Here is a 22,102-nt window from a genome sequence, read left to right on the forward strand (position 1 = left end):
AATCAGCAACGCATGCAGGAAGAAAATGAATAGTGGTTCATGTTAATGTGCTGGGGACGTCCGGGAGCAGAGGCGATGAAAAGTGAGGCTGCAGCAGCTGGGAGGATACTGAGGAGACGTTAACGATCAGGCCACTGGAAAACAACTGAGAGACCAAATTTTTTCCATCCCGACTCAGAATTTTCACAGTAAGAATAATTTAAAAATATCTTTAAACGTGTTAGAAATCTAAGCTCAATTTTATCTTGGACTTTTAAATTGCCTGACTTCAACAAAAACAACAAAAAAGTCCACCAAGGTGTACAACAGCATTTTAATGTTTTAACAATAGAAATTAACATTAACTTTGGAAAAGTAAGATGAGAAATGCATTGCTTCACATTTTAAAACATCAAATTCATTAAAAACATTGTGGGCCAATAAGAAATCACCTGAGAGAACAGATTAGCATTGGACTGATGTGCATCATTTACAACAAGAAGACACCAAAACACTGTTGTTGTTTTTTCAGAGTGCTTTGCAGGAGTACTTCAACATCTGCTCATTTACTAGGCTTTCACAACCACCGAAGAGAACAGCAAAAACCACATCACTCAAATGTCACATGGACACCTTCCATCCAAATAAAACATCCAGAAATAGACATTGTTTCTGTACAAGATATCAAGAGGTTAAATTCATACAAATTGTGCAAAATGTCACCACAAGGCATACAAAACGACGCTGAACGAAGGCACCATACTTCCACTACAGCCGCACCCTTCACATGACAGATGTGCTTAGAGAGAGACACCGTCTGATAGGGACCAAATATAGCAAATACAAACTATTAGGATTCAAGCAAAATCAAAATACAAAATATCATACCTTCATGTAGCCATTATAATTCAGTTTCCTGTTATGGTGCAAGTCTGACATTTAAACACTGATAAAAAAAAATATAATAAAATAAAAGAATCAGCTCCAGATATATAAATATGAAAAGATGCATAATTTCCTGACCAAAAAATAAAAATAAACTTGGGTGAACTCTGCTGCAGCTCCACAGATTTTTTGTTATTCAGAACAAATTCAAGTTTTCTTTGGCGATTACTAAATTGCATTTAACTTATGGCCTTAGCAAGTAATTACTTTAATTATTGGTATATTATAAAGATAGGGGTCTTAAAAGAAACCTCAGCTACAATTTCACATCGGTGATCCAGCGGATCCATTACACTGGCTGAATCCAAAAATCACATTGGTTTTGCTCAAACAGGTCAACTTTCTGAACTATGAAGCAACATGAGCATCAAAATCTCGGTTTCCTGACAATCTGATCAATGAGTGATGAGCAGGAGGAGAGATTCCATCAGGACAGAAAAGAGACGGAGAATTTTACACAATGAAGATGTAATGTTCAATTCACATGTACTTACCCTTAGTAGTGTTTATTATTCAATTTACAGAAATCCAAGTTTGTGACATTTAATTAATACATTATGTTAGAAAACCATCTTTTTCTCCAAAAAACCTTTTTTGGATGAGAAATATTAACAGAAATGAACTGATAATGTCACAAAAATTTCATCAATTTAGTCAGAAAATCAGATTTCTATAAAGCAAATTAGAATAAAAACCTGATTGAGAAAAATGGACGTCATTTTTGGATTCAGCGATGCAAAATAATCCTAATTCAGTTGAAAAAACAGACAATTTCCAAAATATATTTTTTGTAACCCAGTGTTGTACATGCCTACCATGGCCTCTACCTTGCAGTTTAGAGCCAGAATACCAATAAATACTTAAAGTATGAAAAATATATAAATTACCAGCCTTTTCGCTATTTGTGGAGCAATTATAAAAGCACTTCTTGCCAACAAAGAAACAGCTGCTGCAGCCATGGCTCTCTGTTAAACAGAGATAGTTTCATATATGGACGGTGACATCATCTGGATCCAAAGTACCTGAAGCCCAATTTTTGTGCATGTGGTAAATACTATTTTTGATTAAAAATTAAAAAGGATCTAAACTACAAGATGCCAAATAGATTATGTGTAGCCACTTATTGCTATGATACATCAAATAATGATGAATATTGATTTTCACGGGACCCAGCAGCATTTTGCTGCTGCAAACATCTTTTCATGCAGATAACAAATGTTAAAAACTACATAAAGAAAACTCCAAAGCTGAAATATGAGAATGATGGAATCTGAGTAAATAAAAAAGTCTGTCTTAAAAAAAGTTAAGCTGATATAAAAGCTGCAGGAGGTGCAACACTGTCCACATTCTCCAAGAGAATTTTAGAGCACAAACATTATTGTGAAGACAAAGAAATGCAGCAGAGGTCAGATATACATTTGTGAAGTTTAAAGTAGAGGTGGGTATTTATTGCCTTGTTTATCGTAAAAACTTTCGTATAATTTTGGTCAAGCATTTTCTTTCACATCAATTAATGATGTGAAAAAACTGACAGTATTATCACAAAAGTTATTTTTACTATTTTCTCCACAGTTTGTTCCATGGGGGCACAAGCTGATATTTCCAATAAATATCAGAAAATTGATTTGATGCAGTTACTACATGCAGTTTAATCTTAAGAAGAAGCCCATTTCAAAGGGGAATGTTAACCAAGAACCATGTTTGTGCCGCTCTGAAAGCTGTTCCATGCATTCACAGCCATAAAAAAGAGGCAATTAGTATTTTTCTAATTCATTTTTGTCGTTATCACAAGAGTACCACAAAATATTGCAATGATTTTCTAAGTCCATATGGTCCACTCCTAGTTCAAAGCATCGATCCTGAATTTTAAACTTTGAAAACATCATTCAGTACATCGTCTGCAAATGTTGAGCCCAGTTTGCAGTTTGGCATAAGGCCTGTAGAGGACGCTAACCTGTGAAAGAAGGTATTTGTATTTGTTTGCTGATATTTTGTGTTTGATATTCCTTTTGATTGGTCTCTTTTTAAACACCATTACTTCATATATTGGGGAGTAAATTTAATTTTACAAAGACTAGACTATACTTTCACAGCAGTGGAAATGCAGATTTTGATTTATGTTCTGACTGTCAAGGTTAGTAGATCTACTGGTGCCGAAATTTGATTAAAAAAGACCATTTTCAAACCTACAATGCAGACAGAAATAAGAACCAGTTTGTCTCTGATTTAGTTAGTGCATCTGCTTTCAAGTTCTAAGGTTTAAAGTACAGTGTTGCAGTGGCACTGTGGTGAACGGGTTCTAAAATCATCTTATTTTAATCCTAAAACGTCAAACCCATAAAACAAAGTTTATATCATCATCATCTCACCCTTTGTTAAAGATAAACTCAAAATAGAAACATTTGTGGAAAAGTATATCCCAATAAAAATAAATACAGAAAAAACATTAAAAAAAAAAACTTCAGCATTTAAATGGGCAGAACTTATTTTTACCATTATAGGAAGTGACCCAACAGTAGCAAGTCTAGATTGCTGATTCATTGCCTTAATCTGGTTAGTGCACATTAATATGGCAGTTTGGAATATTGGTATAGGTTTAAATGCAACTAAAAAGTAAAAATTAAACAGAAAATAACTAACAACACAGACAGAACAAAACCTAAACAACGCCGTGGAACATGGAGAAAGGAAGTGGCTGCACATGAACTGGTACCGTGACACACAGAGGATGGGTCAGACCACACATCAGGAGACAAAGACAGGCCCAACAAATAAAACATGTTCAATGAGATGCAACATGTGGAATATTTAAAGCTAGGTGTAGAAGCAACTCAAAGTCCAATGAGATCCAAACCCAGAGATTTCAGGAAGAACAGCTGACTTCCAAATAGGATCATCACTCATCTGGGCTCACAGTGGTCGTAAAGTTGGTGAAATGTGACTGACTGGGTCATAAATTCTCTCCGACTTTTCACACACAGAACCTGAAGCAGTTTGGAATGAGATTTCAGCTTGTGAGATAATGCGAGATTCAAACTAGCTGCGTTTCCATTACAAATGTGTGCAAAACTTTCTCAATGCTCCGCTAATGTCAGAAAATCACAATTTTGTAATTATGGTGTTTCCATTACATAAGAAACACAATTAGAATCACATGTGAATAAGTTTGTTCACGTCATTAGAAACAATACTGTGCCACCTTCTTCCAACTACTTTCTTTCGTCTTCTTTGTGGTTTGCACAAGTGGTAGTTGCTCATGACTCGTAATGCAAAGAACATGCTTCCGTTGCAGTTTTGTGAAATAAACCAATTTCGATACAGCCAACAACAACAAAAAAAACACCGCATTCTAGTGCCAACACTTTTTAGTTAAAATTGAGTTTTTTCAAAATTGCCGTGATTCCATTAAGCTAATTTATTATTGAAAATTCAAATTGCTCTATTACATGGTCAATGGCAACGCGTCTACTGTAACATTTCATTCCATGCATAACATGGAAACAAAAGTTGGTGTGGGCAGTGGCGGTTTCTGATATGGGCAACAGCCCAGGATGGCATTTGTGGAGGGGTGGCATGAGCTCTCACAGCATCACACAGCCTAGAAAAAAAGCTGCGTCTCTTTCAAACGTATTGAATCCACAGCTCTTCTCTGAAATCGTTGACTGCAATTTAGAGTAAAATTTGTTGTTTCACTGAACCACCTCAAACTTATTTTCCTGTTCCCACCTGGCGCTGACATGTGTTTTGAGTGATCCGATCCTGTGTGGACAGGATTCAAGAAGCAGAGGGAACGGTTTCCTTGGAAACACTTTCAGGTGGCCTTGAAAACGGATGTCTAAATCAGTTAGGCAGTCTGAACGCAATCTGTCTGGCCAAATCAGCATCTAACACAATTATATGGCTATCAGGAACGCTGTGTAAGCACCATTTTTAGTTTTGTTTTGGGTGTTGTGGTATTAACTGATGTTATGACATCCTAAAATTACTCCTGCAAAGTGCAAAATCTCTAAATGTGGAATGACCAATCATCTCTACGCACCATTATTCTCCCATACTGATAAAGTTGTGAAAACAGGTCATTGGCTGTTTTACTTCAATACCGTTCCCAGTTGAAATCTTTGCAGGCTGATGCTGTACTATAAAAAGCTCCACGTCATTTGTAGATTTTACTTCTCTTAAAACTAGACAGGTGAACTCTGTAGGAAGTGTTGTTACAGTCAGTGGTTCCCAACCTGGCGGCCAGTAGGAGGTCGTGTACAGTCGCACGTGTATGCAAGGTTTAAATAGTTTCAATTAGATTTTCACAAACACAAATGTCACGAGAGTTTAAGATTTGCTGCTATAAACAATAATAGTATTGCATCAGTCAGTCAGTATTCCTTGAATTACCCCAAACACGCAACCAGGAAGTCAACAAAATAGAAAGCATGAAGAGCTACAAAGAAAAAGCCAGAAGGCTTTTCTATTCTCTAAACCAGGGGTCCCCAAACTTTTTCCTGCGAGGGCCACATGACTGTTCCCTTTTCTGACGGGGGGGGGCTGGATTACTGCCGACAACATATTAGCGTTTATAGATAGATTTTTACCGAGAATGCAAGTGGGAAAAAACCGTGAGCGAAACGGTGACTGGTACTGACTAGTATATATTCCATTGAGGGAAACTAAGTTTCATATCTGCTCAAGAGCCCCCCTGGTGGTTGAAGAAAAATCTATAAAATATATATATACCTATAAAATATATATATATATATATATATATATATATATATATATATATATATATATATGAAAAAAACACTGAATGCTCTCTGGTATTGTTCAGGGGCAGGACCAAATGAGGAGGCGGGCCGGATCCGGCCCACGGGCCGTAGTTTGGGGACCCCTGCTCTAAACTGCCCTCTTGTTTTGGCTTTAATAAAAAACAATTTATTAAAATTGATGCACAGAGGAACCAATGGCGAGTATTTCTTGACACTTTTTAGCAACTCGGTAAAAGGGATGAAATTGCGTAAATATTTAGTATCCTCGTGTGAAAACAAAGACTGACGTGTTGAAAAGTGAATTAGAAACATTATGATAACATGCAGCATTATTCAAATGATTTGTAATATTAGCTGACTCCATCACCGGCACATAGATTGTCTCCTGCTTCATGCTTTTAAAAAAATGTAATTGCATTTTTTTAAATATGTATTTCATAGAGCTAAAACTTTAATTGAATTTTTATTATGGAGAGTAATTCAAATGAAAATAAAAATACATTCGCCTGTGATTAGAAGATTAGAATGCAAAAGATGTAACTCATGTTACCAAGTGTCCAAAAAGAAATATGGGACTGTCAAATGTCTTTCTGCTGAGCATCATCCATAGTGATCCCAGATTTAAGTTTCTAGCTAAAGTTATCATGTCTAGCAACTGCTTCAAGTTAAAGGTTTTACCAAAACTGACGCAAAAACGGTTGGGAACCACTAATCCACATAGTCAGAAACAGACAGTAAATAACTAACAGGTCAATCACTGGCATGCTGATTACGTCCAAAATCTCTCTTTCTAATGTCTGAAACGAATTCCACATCTGCATAACCTTAGTTTTGTTCTGTGAACGTATAAGTCTACTTAAGATTATCAGCACAATTCAGCCAAGATCAGTGTCCGAACCTGGCCTTGGTTTACACCACAGAATACTCCCTATATTCTATGTCGCAAAAGAAGAACATAAATGCCACATTGCTTTGACATCAACAGTCTCCTGAGTCAGCTCACTAAAAGATTTTACCCCGATACAGAAAAACAGAACATTAGCATGATGCAGAAAAGAAACAGGAACATAAATTCACTGTACGGCTACAGATAAAACACTGTGGAACCAAGCAGCTGTGGATGCTAGTCCTGAACAGAAAGGGTGGAGAACAAAGTCACAATTAGAGATGAAAAAGTCCAACGTCAAGATCTGTATCGGTTCTGATGTTTAAAAAAAGCCTCTAGATTAGTTATCTGTCACAATGTGCCTGAACAATGAGGGCAGATCTATTCAGTGTAGTTCTATACTTTGCCCCCTGAGCGACGTCATGCCCTGTTGCTTATTTTACGTTATATTTCAGGGTTTTCCTCAATGTATTATCAGTCTGGCTTTACTGCCCCCCAGCCCCCACCAGGCCAAGCATTGTTTGTTTATTGTTTATTTATTTATTATAGGGGTTTTTTCATGTTTGCCTTTTTAAGATTTTATAGTTACTGTTTAGGTATTGTTAGTAATGGATTCCAATAGCACAATATGACCTTGTGATATTTTCAAATTTCCTGTCAACTCTAAACATTTTTAACTAGAAAAAACGGTAGCGCAAGTTTTCTGGCAGAAACCCTGAATTTATAATTCCCAACCACACTTTCTGAACCATCTGAAAGAACGACTGTTGCAATTCATTTTTAAATGTTTGACCATGGTAGTCAACATATTGTTTTTGTCACTTTCACTTTCTTTATTATTTATTTTATATTGGCTGTAATGGTGCATTCAAGTGGGTGATTTACATTCAAAGTCTAGGTGGAGGCACGTCGATGGCCCGTTGCGACACATTTCAAGCATCTAGCGTGGTGCGATTTGAACCGTTTGACGCATCAAGCCCTTCTGATGCGTCAGACAAAATAGGTCGGCAATGGAAAACAACAGCTAGAGCGATTTTGACAAGTCTGATGCACCTCCACATAGACTTTGAATGTAAGCCAGATGTGAACGAAAGAGCGAAACACTAGGTGTAGAGCAAACTGTTAAGCATTTGCAATCAAAGTTGTTGTTGCCAGATCCATTTAAATATTTGATAAAGAAATACATGGAAATTATTTCTCTTCACCAAATAAATTTAAAAAAGGTGCAGTAATATCTAGAAGGACAAGTACAGCTGCCCGTGGTGGTTTCAGTGGAAAATGTACCAACCCAATGAAGAAAGCAACAGAAGGAGCAGCCAGGCAGACAAGGGGGAGTGATGAGGGTGTGTGCATGTGTGTGTCTGTTGGGGGTGGGGGGACATCATGTCCAGGCCAGCTTGCGGGACAGCGCCTGTTTGAAGCACTTGGGGTCCACCTCCCCGCCGGGCCACAGGGCTCGTTCCAGACTCACTAGAACGTTCTGGTGACACTCCTTGATGTTGACTGGGTACTTGGCTCTCAGCAGCTCATAAGCAGCAATTAGCCTCATGTTCTGTTTCACCATCAGGTACTGGATGATGCACATGGGCGCCAGAGAGAACCCGTCCCGGCAGTGGACCAGCACACGCTTCCTCTTCTCTGTGGATGCATTTATGCACTCGTTGATGTCCTCAAAGCAGCAGTGCTTCAGAGCCGGCCGCTCGTCCAGCGTGTCCGGCATGTCCCCCATGTCCACTTTGAGGCGGGACCAGCTGTGCCGGGACCCGCGGGAGCAGGTGCAGGGGATGAGGCTGAGGGAGGGGGCCGGCTCTCCGGGCGCGCTGCTCATGTCAATGATGCTGTCGATGTTGTTGCGGCACAGCGTGCGGCCATTGTACGCCGCGTTCAAGTTGCCCACGTAGATGTAGTCTGTTACTCGGGAAATGACCGGCTCAGAGTACTGGAAGTGTTCGGGGCCGCTCCGTTTGGGCTCCAGCACGTCGGGGGCCCGGGCCCCGGCCGGCCCCGTGGCCGCTCTCCGGCTGTAGTTGCGCAGCTTCTTGGAGCCCGAGCGGGATGGTGGGTTGGAGTCGGACTCAGAGCTGCTGTTCCACGGAGGGGAGAAGAGAGAGAAGCGGCTGGAGGATTTGCTCTTGCTGAGGGTCTCCACGGGGGGGCTGGGCAGGCAGGGGCCGGGGCTGGACAGAGAGGCCGAGGCCGACGCGCAGAACATGGAGGCTCGTTCTAGGGAACCTGTGCTGCTGGCCGCTCCTGCACTGTGGGCCAGTTCCATCTGGAAGAACACACACACACATGAACATGAACCTCCAGTCAAAATCCTTCATTCTGCTGCCAGTGGTCCTGTGTGGCCATTTTTGAGCTTTACATTATGTTAGAATGTTATTCCTTCATCAAAAACGTACCTGGAGTTTTGTTTTAGTTCTTTCAGGCATGTTCGGAAAATTCTTGAATCTCCCGTGGCAATCATTAGGAGTTCCTAAACATTCACTCATACAAAGCTCCTCCCATTTGCACAAAGCTCCTCCTCTGTAATCTGTAAGCCATGAACAACTAAGTGCAAGAAATAAAGGACCGAAATATTTCACTCTGTGTGTGGAGTTTTTTTTCTATATGGAGTTTTACTTTCTAAATTGAATGACAAAAAATATTGAACTTTTCACAAAAATCTATTTAGTTTAGATATTCCTGTAAAAAAAAGAAAAAAAAGTAGACTGGCATATTAGTACAATCCTAATGAGAATTTTTACTGTTTATAGTTTTTTGTTTTGTTTTGTCCAGGTTTACTGTTTTCCAAGGAAAACCAAACCAGCTTTGTTTATTGTCTGTACCTGAGCTTTGAGGTTGTTCTTCCACTCCTCAGTCTCCAGAGCCTTGAAGCGGCCGCTGCTGTCGGAGGAGACCGACGCGCACAGGGGCCGATGGGCTCTGAGGGGGAGCTGAGGAGTGAGGGCCACAGGGACATGCCTGGCGTTAGTGTGCTCACTCCTATTCATGGCTAGATCAGGACAAGAACCTGTAATACACAAAACATACATGTCAACCAGTGAGGACAAGCCAACCATAATGAATAATCATTAAAATGAAAATGCTGTGCCAGTCAGAAAGCTTAGAAACCAAAGAAACTAATATTAAACCAATGACAAGCAGTTCATTTCCTAACAATAGGTACTCCATTGTTGTAACTTAGTTGCTATATTTAGAAACTTTTCAAACAAAAAGAAATTGGTAATGGCCAAAATTGGAATTGGCAAGTCAGGCTTTTGAAAGATCAGTTATTGGTGATCGGGAAGAAAAATACAATCAGTGCATCCCCAAAAATCATAAGAGCAACGCAGAAGTGACTGATCCACATATTAAAGAATTTAGCAGTGTAGAGTATTAAACGAGTTAAATATGTCAACTGACGTTACAAACTGTTTTTCACAGCTGCTTGTTGCAAGCTATGAATCAGAATACCGTAGATGCAGTCGTACCAGCTATGGTCAGTGACAACATGCAACTTTATACTGGAGTTTTGAAAGCATAAAATGAAAAACTTTAGACTGATCTGATAATAATAGGTATCAATGGAGAAAACATTTTTTAGCAATTTGAGAATGTAGCACATTAGCATGGAATATTTGGTTCAGGAAGGATTTTCGCTTTTATCTGTTTTGGGGTTTTTTATATTTTTTTCTCTCACAATAACAACAAATCTGGCAGTTATTGAGTATTATGGCTCCAAATGTTGAGGCTAAGATGTCAGCATACTTTTTTCCCCCTCTAGACAGGCTGTAAATAAAACATCAAAACAAAATGCATCATGTCGCAATGAAACATCAGGAGAAGCAGAATAAAAGATGGATTTTACAGAAACATCAGCTGAGCTACAGTCGGCCTCTCTTCACTGACCAAATGTAAAATGACTATCAGGTTTATCACAAGTCCAAGGAGGACAATAACTCCAGGTGTGAACAGCATCACAGTAAAAACTGACCATTAGTTGATTTTAAGATAATAAATTCCGTTTTCATTTGCTTGGCAATATTAGGAGATATTAAAACATGGGCTGGGACTCGTTCAGAAACTTGTGTGTATTCATTCAGGCCGAGGAAATCGTGATGAACTTGCAGCTCTGGATCAGGCTATGAGCTCCAACATCTGTCGGTGTGACAGGTCACCTTGCTGCTGGGAACCGACTCAGAAACCACAGAACAGTCCTCTTACCGATTCTCCCATTGTGTCTGCAAAGCACCTTCGGATTTCGAAGTTCGTCAGCAGTCAGTTCTGGTGTCCACCCGTCCTCGGTGTCCATCTTCCGCCAACCGCAGCCAGAGGAACATCACCGAGGCTCGGTCGGAACGTCATCTTTGCCAGGCCGAACAGCACTTCAGCTGCATCTCACAAACATCGCTTCAGCCATTAGCAGCTCCGTTCGCTGCTAGCCAAACACACAGCTAACTCTCTGGGAGTTGTGTCAGTCTGCTAGTGCGGTTGAGGAATTCGGGTTAAAATGAGCGAAGACATGCTCACCAGCAGCCCGGGCTGACATGAGGGATAAAGCGGTTATATCGGTCCAGCTGCCGAACGAGGGCAGAATGCGCACCAGCTAGCTGCTGCTGGTTGGTGGATATGGAAAGTCAACAGGACCAAAAAACTTTTGACTTTTCACGCGTCCTTGAGGATGTTGAGTAAATCCTGTTTGGGCGCGAGGATCAAAAGAACGTAGAAAACAATGAAAATATAGAAGACCTAAAAAACGACCTGGAAGCACTTATTTTATTAGTTGCTTGTACTTGGATTTTTTAAAGTTAGTTTTATGCAAGATAAAAACCAAATCTGCAATAAAAAATATTGTTTCATATTGTCACCTTACTGAAATTTTGGCCTAAGTAATAGTAAATAATTAAATAAAATTTGTTAATTAAGTAATAATAATAATAATAATAATAATAATAATAATAATAATAATAATAATAATAAAATCACCACCTTTTCATTGTCAAAGAATTAGGTAAAAAGAAAGAAAGAAAGAAAGAAATTTAGGCAAAAAAATGACTTAGGCCATTATTTTAGGAAGGTGACAATATTTACTTATCAAAAATATTCCAAATTTTAGCTACAATTTTATAAAGGACAGCCAACAGATTGTGAACATTAATAAGCTCGGAGTTGACTTTTCTTAATGGTGATATATCTGTTCACCATTAAGAAAATTTTACCCTGATTTAATATGGCAGCAACCAGCAATATCAAGTGTTACAGGAGGTATTTCTCAGCGTTATGAAAAATACACATTTAAATTGTATTTCACAAATGCAGACTATACCAAACAAAAAGGATAAGTTGGAAAAAGGAAAGGGGAGAAACATTAAATGTATTGGTCTGGAGGTTTATTTCCAAGTAAACAAGACAAGCTTGAAGTTCCCTAAGTATTGTTGAAAAGCAGCAGAATATTTTGGTCATAAACCAGCAACAATAAGTTTCCTCTGAGTTCCATCTGTTTATCCAGTCACAATTTGAGAAAGAGAGATAAAGCCATCAGTTTGACATCAGCACTATGCATAACATCTGCATCAGACGTTTCTCCATATTCTTTTCAAAATACTAATGGTGGACATATTCCAAAGACAGGAGAGATGGTTCAACAAAGTATACATGACACACTTTTTACATTTATTTATTTATAAAAACTGAAAATATATAATTGGAAACAATATATTTTGCTTTCTCTTTACAATCATGCTGTTACATAAAACCATAATGAAATACATTTATGTTTGTGTTCGTACCTTCATAAAATGTGAAAGCATTCAGGAGACATGAATGCTTGAAATTTGAATGAAATCGGAAATTTGGATGAGCTTCCCAAAAATCCATGCTTCATAACTCAGACACATCATTTGACCTGATGAACTATTTAAGGAGATTTTCTTTGTGTAAACCCAAATCCAAACTCTGGTTTGCACAGATTTTGCACGAGAATGTAACCAGGGGTATTTTTACACGGATAGAATCTGATATTACAGAATTGTTGAGGTATTCTTAATGTGATCGAATTTTGTTGCCCAAATGTGAGTCCTACATGCATATCCTACAGTGTGATCAACATTACTGATTCACCAGAAAATATTTTTTCAGAATACTTTCCTGTCTATTTAAAATGTTTTTTTAATAGTTTATTTTCTTTAAATTTGTTGGGAACAGGGATTTTCCTTTTCAGTCCCAAGCTGGCGTTGACCTGCTCAGCCGACAGCAGGCTGTGCCACTGAGCGACCGGTCGCCGCGGGTTGGACAGCATGTCGGCCCAGTGCCTCAGCTGATTTCCTGTGGAATCACAGCCCAGGAACAGTTTTCCCATGCTGTCGTTCCTGCTCATGGCATCATGGTCCCAAACTGAGATCACCAGGTTCACCCTCTGAAGACAAAAACAAGACCAGCACTGAGAAACAACAAATAAATGGGGCCTTTATTTTCGATATTGACTCTTTTGGCAATATTGACAAATTTACATATCTGATTGTGCTTTGTGCGCATCTCAAAAAGTCAATATTTCAAACTATTATAGATTCAAGATGGGATTTATCAAAAATAGTGTGGATAGCTATTGTCAAAAAGGCTAGGCACCTTATGACCACATGACTCTATGTCCAAAGATCTAGGAGTAACTGGTGTCAGCAGTGATATATATAGATATATATATCAAGCAATCAGTCAAGTTTATTTGCATAGCACATTTCAGCAACAAAGCAGTTCAAAGAGCTTTGCATCATGAAAATACACATACAAAAAAATACAAAGTTGTGGAACACACAGTCAACAATTGTCAAGTGGCATTGTTACACGTCTGAATGTTGATTAATGTTTCATTCCTGATGTTTCAAAAGCAACTCTAACCTGGGGTTTTTTAGACTAAAGAAACTCAGTGCTTTTGGCTGTTTTACAATACAGCAATAAAGCCATATTCATTAATTAGGGTATGTCTTACAGTGAGGCTGGTTTGTCAGCATAAACATAACCTTTAAGCAGACATTAGACATTTCTCGCTAACCTAACATTTCTACATTAAGAATGTTATTTTATTGATCTGATTCAATATTCTAAGCTTAAATGAGTTTTAATTAACTGTAAGCAATAAGTCATCATAATCAACAAAAATAAAGAGTAGCAAACAACAGTCTGTGTGTAATTAATCCATGTCATGTATTAGTGAACTGAATTGAACTCAATGAACCTTTCAATGATATTAGAAATTACCAAACCTAATTAATTATTCTCACCTGTATTTGATCCAGTGACACATCAAAAGTAAAGGACTCGTTGAAATAGGGGTTCAGACTTTTCTTCTTAATAGATGTTATTCTTTTCTTCCACTTCCTTTTGTCCAAAGTCAGCTGTACTTTCACATACGGATCTACATGAAACAAAGAAGTGGAAGAAAATCAGAGAATTTCTGGTACCAGCAAATCTCTTTATATGTCATGGCTGGCAAATTGTTCCTGTCCCTGAACAATACACAGCCCTGGAAGAGAAACACATCAGCAAGCTAGTCTTACACAAAAATTTGATTAATTAGCTACAAATTAATCACTAACTCTTAGCATGAATGCATAAAACACAAGGAGATTGCTGAGACTGAAAGATAGGTTTGATATTGATTTGTTAAAGTCTAACATGTTCCAAAAAGTGTTATAAAAGGCTGTTGTCAACAATATCAGAGCTTATTTATTGTAGATTATAATATAATAAGGGTGAATATGTTTAGTTGTACCTGAGCTTCCTCCCAGGTCCATGCTCTTTAGGTCTTTGGCCTCCAGGATCACCACGGTGAGCTTGCTGCTTATTGGAACATAACACAGAGAGAAGCAGATCTCCCCTAAGTTTTCTTCCTGCAACACAAAAAAGTCACAACAAACTCTGAAAGTGTGTTCATTAGTTTTAGTTACACTTATTTATTTATTTTTTTACACAAACTGAGTGCTGAAAACATATTTAACATGCATTGAATAAAGGCTAATCATACTTCACTATGTGTGTAGTGAGTCTATGTACGTATAATGACTTGTTTTACATGGCTGACAAAAAATAGGGCTCTTCTTTAGCTGTATTTTTTAATTTCCTACTTTTCTCTTTTGAGAAAAAAAAGCGTCAGAAAATGAAACCTCAAACTTGGCGGGCTTCGCCAGGTCCTGCCACTCCTCGATGACGTGATTCTGGTCGATGTTGCAGAGCTGCACCCTGAGTTCGCCGATGATCTCATGTTTGGTGAAGCGGTTGAAGTCAAACACCTTCATCACGGCTGTGGACTTCTGAAGAGCGGACTTAGATAGCTGCAGAGATAGGAAATGGATTAAAAGAAAAAAATACTTCTGTTTCTTTTTGACTAATTTCAACTAAGGTACTCATCAGCTTATGTAATATCTACTACTTTTCTACACTTTAAAACACTGTGCTATTGAAATACACCATGGGCATTTATTGCCAATAACATACAGGCACAAATGATTCAGATCCAGAGTTAAATGTATGTACTCAGGAGCTCTGACTCTGGAAGGTCTCCTTGCCATTACCCTAATTACTTCCTCAGATTAATCTCCCTTGCACTCTGCAGAAATCTTCATCTTGTTTCCAATCAAGGAAAATGTGTTGGAACCAGATATTTACAAAGGCACAACCTTTTTTCACCCACCTGTTTAAATTAAAATTAAGATTTTCCTGTTTTTGTTCATTTAAATTTGCTAAATTTATTAATGTTCGATAAATGAGATAAAGACAGAAACAATTCTATCTTTCTTCAAAAGTCAGAAGGTTCTCACAGTAGTTTGCTCTTTCTTTCTGACAAGTCTAGTGGAACTGAGATTTTGCTTGGGATCAACTATTAAAAAACAGGTTTTTGCTGTTGTAACTTAACGCTTGTTGCCATGACACTGAACAAATATTTAACAAGAACCTTCTACCTGGAAGGTGAACTGCTCATTGAAGAAGGGGTTTAATGTGTTTTTGAACACTTTCGTCTCAAAAATCTTGGCCTTGTCAGGGAGAATGTAGACTTTGACATATGGATCAGAACTCCTGCCCAAGTCCATCGCCTTCAGGCTGTCAGCTTGTTTGATCCCCACTGTAAGCTGTGAACAACAACGAAATAGAAAATAAAATGACGGTTTTGTTAAACTGGCTGCTAAAGACAGTTTTAGAAGCAGATTAGACAAGGCCTAATCATGAATGTATATTTTCAACAGACTCTTCACTGTAAACATCTACGAACTGAAGTACCTCGGATAAAGTGGCGTTGTACTCCAAAGAGTAAAGCAGTTTTCCTCTATATTGTTTGACTGAACCGTAGTCAACATCCTCCATGTCTGGCTGAACCTGTCAAAGGAGCAAAAAAAAAAAATCTGCTAGCAAGGGTGTGGAAATGAAGATAATCCTCTACTCAGTTGGTTAGAATTCCACTAGAAAGTGGAATGGGGGCAGAGGGAGGGTTTATATAGGGGAATAATTATATTGTTTGTGCAATTTTAGTCAGGAAATGTGTGAGTGTAATGTTCCAGGTCATTCAGACCTGAAAGAATGTGTGTGAGTGACATAGCAGGTCACCCCGGCCTGAAAAGTCATGAAGGAATTCAAATTCGGAGAAATATGGAAAGAATCGTTTAAAGTGTTGTAAACAGTCACGTAGCCTGTTCAGCCAGAGAACAGGACTTCACTGAGTAAAACATTCAGACACTCACAGATATGAAATCCTATGGTTTTTATAAGTTTGTTACCCCGATTGATTGATTGATTGATTGATTGATTGATTGATTGATTGATTGATTGATTGATTGATTGATTGATTGTGATCACGTTTAGTCCTGATGAGCTTTGTGATAGTAGAGAATTATATTTCACCACTAGGTGGTGCTAGATGGACAGACTGATGAGTGGTGGCTAAAGTGACCGGAGATTTATAATTCATATATTATAGAGTTTTGAGAAAAAATTTAAGCAATTAAGAGTTAAAATTCAATATACAACACATATTTTTATTTAAATAAAGCACACCCTCACAATATTATATTTTTTTACATCAAATAATTTGTATGATGCTTTAAGTATCTTTGCAGTTTGTTATGTTTATTTTTGGTTGGGTTGGGTGTTGTGTATGACAGGTGTTTTGTGTGTTTCTGGTTTTGTGTTTTTGAAGCAGCTAGCTCTTCTCTTGTTAGCTCAGCTGTTGATATTTGTATTGCTTTTTTTGTTTTGTTTTTCATTTGATTTCTGCGCTTCCTGTTTGCTTGGCCACGTCCTTCAGTTGGTTTCCTCAGTAACTGTAATCGCCCATTTTTGGTTTCTGCCAGCTACTTCCACTCGGATAACTTTCCTCTCCAGATTTTCACTTTTCCCTCAAGTCTGTCAGGCTTACATTTGGCTGTGCTCTCTCTATAGCATGTTGGCTAAATTACATCACAGAACTAAAAACTGTACCATTTGTTCTTAAAGATAGAATGTTTTCTTTGACATCCGCTGACCACTAAATTAAGTTTAAGTCTTGATGTTAAGAAAATGGCTTGTGAGAAGCTGACTTAAACTTATCATGAACATAAATACAATTTTATCAGTACTTTCATTACTTAACAACTTCAATGAGTCTTATAAATAAGAGGCTGGGTTGCTTAAATGGTCCTAGATTACAAATGAGGCAACTAACTTATTAAGTTATTAAACACAGTTTAATAAGTTATTAAACTTAAAATTCAATGTGTCACTCATCTCACATGATTATGTTAAAGTGTGAACTGTATTGACTGTCAATGATCAGTATTACATGAAACCTGTCTTACCAGAGCAGTGGCTGTTTTTCCATCTAACCCCTTCAAAAGGATCTGCTGATCCTTTTTCTGTCTCTTCTTCCTTTTGCAGCAACATTTAATACAGATGCAGAGGCAACATAGCAGAATAATGAGGCCACCCAGTCCAAAGATTGCATAGATTGCCCATTGCGGCACTGCAGAATGGAAAATGGAAAAATAGTCAGGTTGAGGTTTTTTGTGGTGAATAGGCTTCTCTGGTTCTGAACATGGTTGGAAGTAACAGATTTATAAATCATAATCAGAACAGCCGCACTAATAGAGACATTAGGTTTGATTCCGGCACAAATCTACCTATATGTGCTTATTGCTGTCTTTAAATTTGTCCCTTGTCCTTCAGATGTACATGAAACAAAACTTCTTGAACCGATGAGTTTGCTCTTCTGTTTTGAAATACACAAACAAAAGCCCAGCAGCATATGCAGTCCAACACAGTAAGGAACGTTCATCTCAAGGGCAAGAAACACTTGTTTGAAGACATTAATGTTTTGGACATGGGAAGACTGCCGATTTGAAAGACGAGTGAAAGAAGCTATCTATGTTAAAAATGAGAAGCCAACCAAGCAGAGGAGGAGGACTTAGATTTTATCTTTCCAACACCTATTCTGCAGCCCTGACTCATCCTCACAGACAGTTTTACAATTCACACAGTGGGACATGCAACCATAACAAATGACACGGCATTGTTAGGGACACAGACACTAATCTGAACTGAGGATAGGACCAATGATTCTTGTGTCCTAATGCCCTGTCAGTGACTTTAAAGGTTCTGTTAGTGTGATTGTTCTTACAACAATTTGTAAGCCTGTTACTTCAATGTTCAGACAGAAGCCTTTATGTTGAGTGTTCAAAATGTGTACAAGAAACAAGTTCTGTTGTCTCCTTTGCATTTAGAATCACATAATCTGTGCATTTCAACAGCAAGAAGAAATCCAGTTGTCTTATAATTACCGACTTAAGGTTGTCAAGTCCTGGTTGATCTAAGAATCTGCACCAGCAAACAGAATTAACCTTTCGTTTGCAAAGATCATCCAATTCTAACTTGTGTTATTGTTGTGGTGTTGTTAAACAACATCAGGTGCATAGATCATACCTGAAAGGAGAAAGTAATAGAACAAGAATAAGGAGCAGCTGGTGGTTGGTGACTTACAGGGAATGTGGTCCAGCAGGTCTTCAAAGGAACCAGAAGTTGGATGAACTGAGGCATTGAGAGTAGACATGGTGGAGACGATGTGGATGGGTTGATTGGTGACTATTAGCTTTGACGATCCAGCTTTTGTTTGAGCCCATGATTTTGATGCTCTATGTCCCCGAATCAAAGATCTTGATGGCTGATGGACTGCAGGCATTTTGAAGACATCTAACAGCAAGAGATATGAAAAAACTTAAGACTCTGCTTCACACATTAAGAAAAGATAATGGCAGTTATTTTCCTTAATAATTTATAATTTCATTCATATGTGTCTTTAAATGAGGGCAGTCCAACCATCATTAGAAAAAAAGAATTTAAAAAGTGGTAGAAAATAAAGCATGTCTCTTTAAATCTAGGATTTCACTGTCTGAGACATACTAGAAATCATACATTTTTACCTGATTTTACAATTGTTTGCACTAAATTCAAGTATGCTAAGATTCCTGGTTGTTTATTAATTATTAAGTATTTATTTATTGTCAATATTGTGGCAATCGTATGGCCATCTTTAAAAGTGAAAACTTTGGTAAAACCAGCACCATACATGCTAACATGCATGGTTGGAATTCCAGTCATCAGCCTCCACCCTGAATAATCAACAAGCAAACCATTAACCTGTAGTCTGATCAATTCATTGATAAAATTCCAATAGAACTAAACTCTTTAAATAATTAATCAAAAGATTTTGAACTAGTTCTTGTTTTTGTTTATTTAAGGGACACTGCACATCACATCACATGCCAGAGTTAGCCATAAAGGCTAGTTTTCATCTGTTGTCCCTCCAGGTATAATAAATGAAAATACAACATATTACAGTGCAATATACAGCTTAACTAGTTTCTTCCAAAAAAAGAGAATAATACAAATAATAAATAAATAATAGCAATTTTTATTTATAATTTAGTCTTCACTTTTATTATGCAGATCCTGTTTTAACTTGTTAACATAAACCTTTTATTTTATTCTCACCATATTTTAAAATTCTAGTTTGTTTTTTTTAAATAGTAAATTATGTAGTATATGAAAGTAATACTTACAGAGTGATTCTTTGAAAGAATGAAATATGATGATGTTTGTTAACATGTTACAAATGATATTAATACAACTTAAAATCTTAGTTATCCATTATTTGTGTAAAAAATGGAGGAACATTCATACCTTCTGCTCCTGGTTAACAGGTGCGTCTATGTTTGTGGTTTTACAAAACAATTTATTTTTCCTCTCTCCAGTTGTTGACAGTCCTAGACTGATTCCTCACAAGGGAGAACAAAAAATACCTAACATAACTACTAGAATTTTTTTAATTAGACAAACCCAACCTATTCTAACTTTTTAGCAGCTATTTTCTCAGTTTCTATTCATACAGCCAGTAAACTCCCATGTGAAATAAACAGTATTTCATAAAATAAAACCAAAACTAGGGAGTAACTTCAATGTAATACTCACTTATGGGTTTCATAGATAAGTCCACATCTTCATTTTTCCTAACGACTGCTTCTGAGGTCTCTCACTCTGAGTAAAAGAAAACTTGTGTCAGAGTGAAAAGGAAGGAAGGGACATTTAACGGCTGAACTGCAGGAGTCTAAGCATTTAATCAAAGGGAGGAAATGTCTCCTTCCTGCATTTACTCCCAGTCATGCTCTTCAGTCTAAGTGTACTCAGGAGAATACATCACAAAACATCCCAGTAAAGAAGTTTGCTTTGTGTAATTCTTAGCTGCTAAAGAAACTCTGGCTTCTAAAAGGGTCAATTATGCAGATAAACCTAAAAGTTAAATGATCAAACTCTGTTTGACACATCTTACTTTCACACTTTGATTGAGCACAGTGACTCGATCTCCCACTAAGTTTTCACTAAACATCCACTCTGAGGTTCTTCAGACTTTGTTTTGCCAAGATGTTGAATATTTCTGTTGTTTTATGTAAAAAGAAACAAAAATTGTGCAGGGTTACCAGTCAGGTCTCTCTCTGATTGTTTTTTTTTTTAATCTTTTTTTTACTGTTGGTCAGTTGCTGTGAAGTGGAACTGTGCCAACAAGCCACTTTTAAACACTAGCAGCAGCTAGTTAAAAATTTAAAAACCTCAAATAGTAAACTAAACTGCATTTCCTGTTTTCCTGTTTTGAGAGTGTGGCTTGCTTAAAAATAATCTGTAAACACTCGTTGCCAAAATACCTCCAGTGTCAGCTAATCAACATATTTTTCTTACTGGTCTGTGAAATGTTTAAAATAATTTCTGTTTTTATTTATTCCACACTGATTTAATTTATTTTATTTCAGGCATGATCGGTCATGAAACTAGAAAATCCATTTAACCCACTGGGCTCTGGACAAAGAGCCGGGTTTGTGCTGAGGTTTCACTCATCCATCATTTGAAATGTTCCTGTTGGTTCCGTGTTCAGGAGCCACAGCTCTACAAACCATGCATGGAAAGTCAACAGTGTTTCCCAGCTCTGAGGTGATAAAGATGGTGTACCTGTTACTAAGAAATGAAGCGTGTGTAAACTTTTAACTGGTGTTATATTTTGAACCTGTAACATGGTGGACTAACAGACTGCTGTTGTCTTGGTATTCTAAAAAAAAAAGGCCAAAAGGCCATGAGTGAGCAGGATAAAACATTTTAAAGTCAGTTTATGATCTCCCTAATAAAGTCGCATTTAGTTTATTTTAAATGTTTATTTTAATTCAATTTAAATAAGAAAATATACTTTTGCTCATCTATCTGTCCAATTGAATTTTCTCACTATGGTACAATAAATGATGCTGTATTCTATTCTAAATATAAAGAAAAATCAATATTTGGGTTACCTTTTGATTATAATGGTAAACTACACCAATTAGGTCACACTAAATGATATTAGTCAAATGTGAAAACAAGTGTAACTGATGAAATTTTAGTTTTTCTGGATTTGAAAAGTAACTAATAGATATTCTCGGTACTGATCCGTTTTAATGGACTGTAATTACTTTAATGCAACATTATCCTCAATGTCTCTTGAACTACAAACATGTCTGCGCTTACACTGTACAAAAAGAAAGACATAAAGAAGAAAAAAGTCAGATAAACAGAGGGAGCAGAATGAAGTGAGCACTAAAAGAATCATGACTCAAAAAATAAAACCAACATAATACCTGAGGCAGTCGCTCCAAGTTGTGGGATTTTGTTGCATTACTTCATGAATTCAGACAGTTAATAAAAGTGTCAGTGCTCTGCTGAGGTCCTTCATCTTCAGCTGGTTGAGTGTGTTTACCTGAGCCAGCAGCAGCTGCCACACCCTCACCCTGCACCGTCAGTGTTCAAACACAGGTGGAGTTTCAGGAATTCTTATTTAATGAGAGCACCAGAACAGCTACAGGTAACTGGCAAAACAAACAGCTAAACTCAGTTACTGTATATTGGGGCTACGCAGGTTTTACAAGTTCCTAGTTATAAGAATAAATCTTTTTTAGTGGCTTATGAAGTATGCAAAACATGTTTACATTTTTTGCACAAATTCATTCTTGCGTAATGA

General features: G+C 37.5%; 2 protein-coding genes and 1 long non-coding RNA gene across 3 annotated transcripts; 1 reads left to right on the forward strand and 2 right to left on the reverse strand.

Annotated features, from left to right (window-relative positions):
• The first annotated feature begins 5,810 nt into the window (after positions 1 to 5,810).
• On the forward strand, positions 5,811 to 7,862 carry LOC106961301 (uncharacterized). The gene is made up of 2 exons (XR_001427742.1): positions 5,811 to 6,517; positions 6,564 to 7,862. It is a non-coding gene; the product is annotated as an uncharacterized LOC106961301 (long non-coding RNA).
• A 69-nt stretch (positions 7,863 to 7,931) lies between these two features.
• Positions 7,932 to 11,183, reverse strand: LOC106961300 (uncharacterized). The gene is made up of 3 exons (XM_015054926.1): positions 10,777 to 11,183; positions 9,399 to 9,583; positions 7,932 to 8,842 (listed from the first exon to the last, which is right to left on the reverse strand). Exons 1-3 carry the CDS (start codon positions 10,862 to 10,864, stop codon positions 7,952 to 7,954), a joined length of 1,164 nt encoding a protein of 387 aa, XP_014910412.1. The 5' UTR covers positions 10,865 to 11,183; the 3' UTR covers positions 7,932 to 7,951.
• Positions 11,184 to 12,213: 1,030 nt separating this feature from the next.
• syt8 (synaptotagmin VIII) lies at positions 12,214 to 21,814 on the reverse strand. Its single transcript, XM_015054925.1, has 10 exons — positions 21,723 to 21,814; positions 20,038 to 20,103; positions 18,550 to 18,759; positions 17,373 to 17,536; positions 15,823 to 15,918; positions 15,507 to 15,674; positions 14,712 to 14,879; positions 14,321 to 14,438; positions 13,830 to 13,963; positions 12,214 to 12,967 (listed from the first exon to the last, which is right to left on the reverse strand). The coding sequence occupies exons 2-10, from the start codon at positions 20,048 to 20,050 to the stop codon at positions 12,704 to 12,706; spliced, it is 1,335 nt and encodes a 444-aa protein (XP_014910411.1). The 5' UTR covers positions 20,051 to 20,103; positions 21,723 to 21,814; the 3' UTR covers positions 12,214 to 12,703.
• Between the last annotated feature and the right edge of the window lie 288 nt (positions 21,815 to 22,102).

This window comes from Poecilia latipinna, unplaced genomic scaffold, assembly GCF_001443285.1.
Source record: "Poecilia latipinna isolate Pla-1442-1.1 unplaced genomic scaffold, P_latipinna-1.0 Scaffold1286, whole genome shotgun sequence".
NCBI lineage: Eukaryota > Metazoa > Chordata > Actinopteri > Cyprinodontiformes > Poeciliidae > Poecilia > Poecilia latipinna.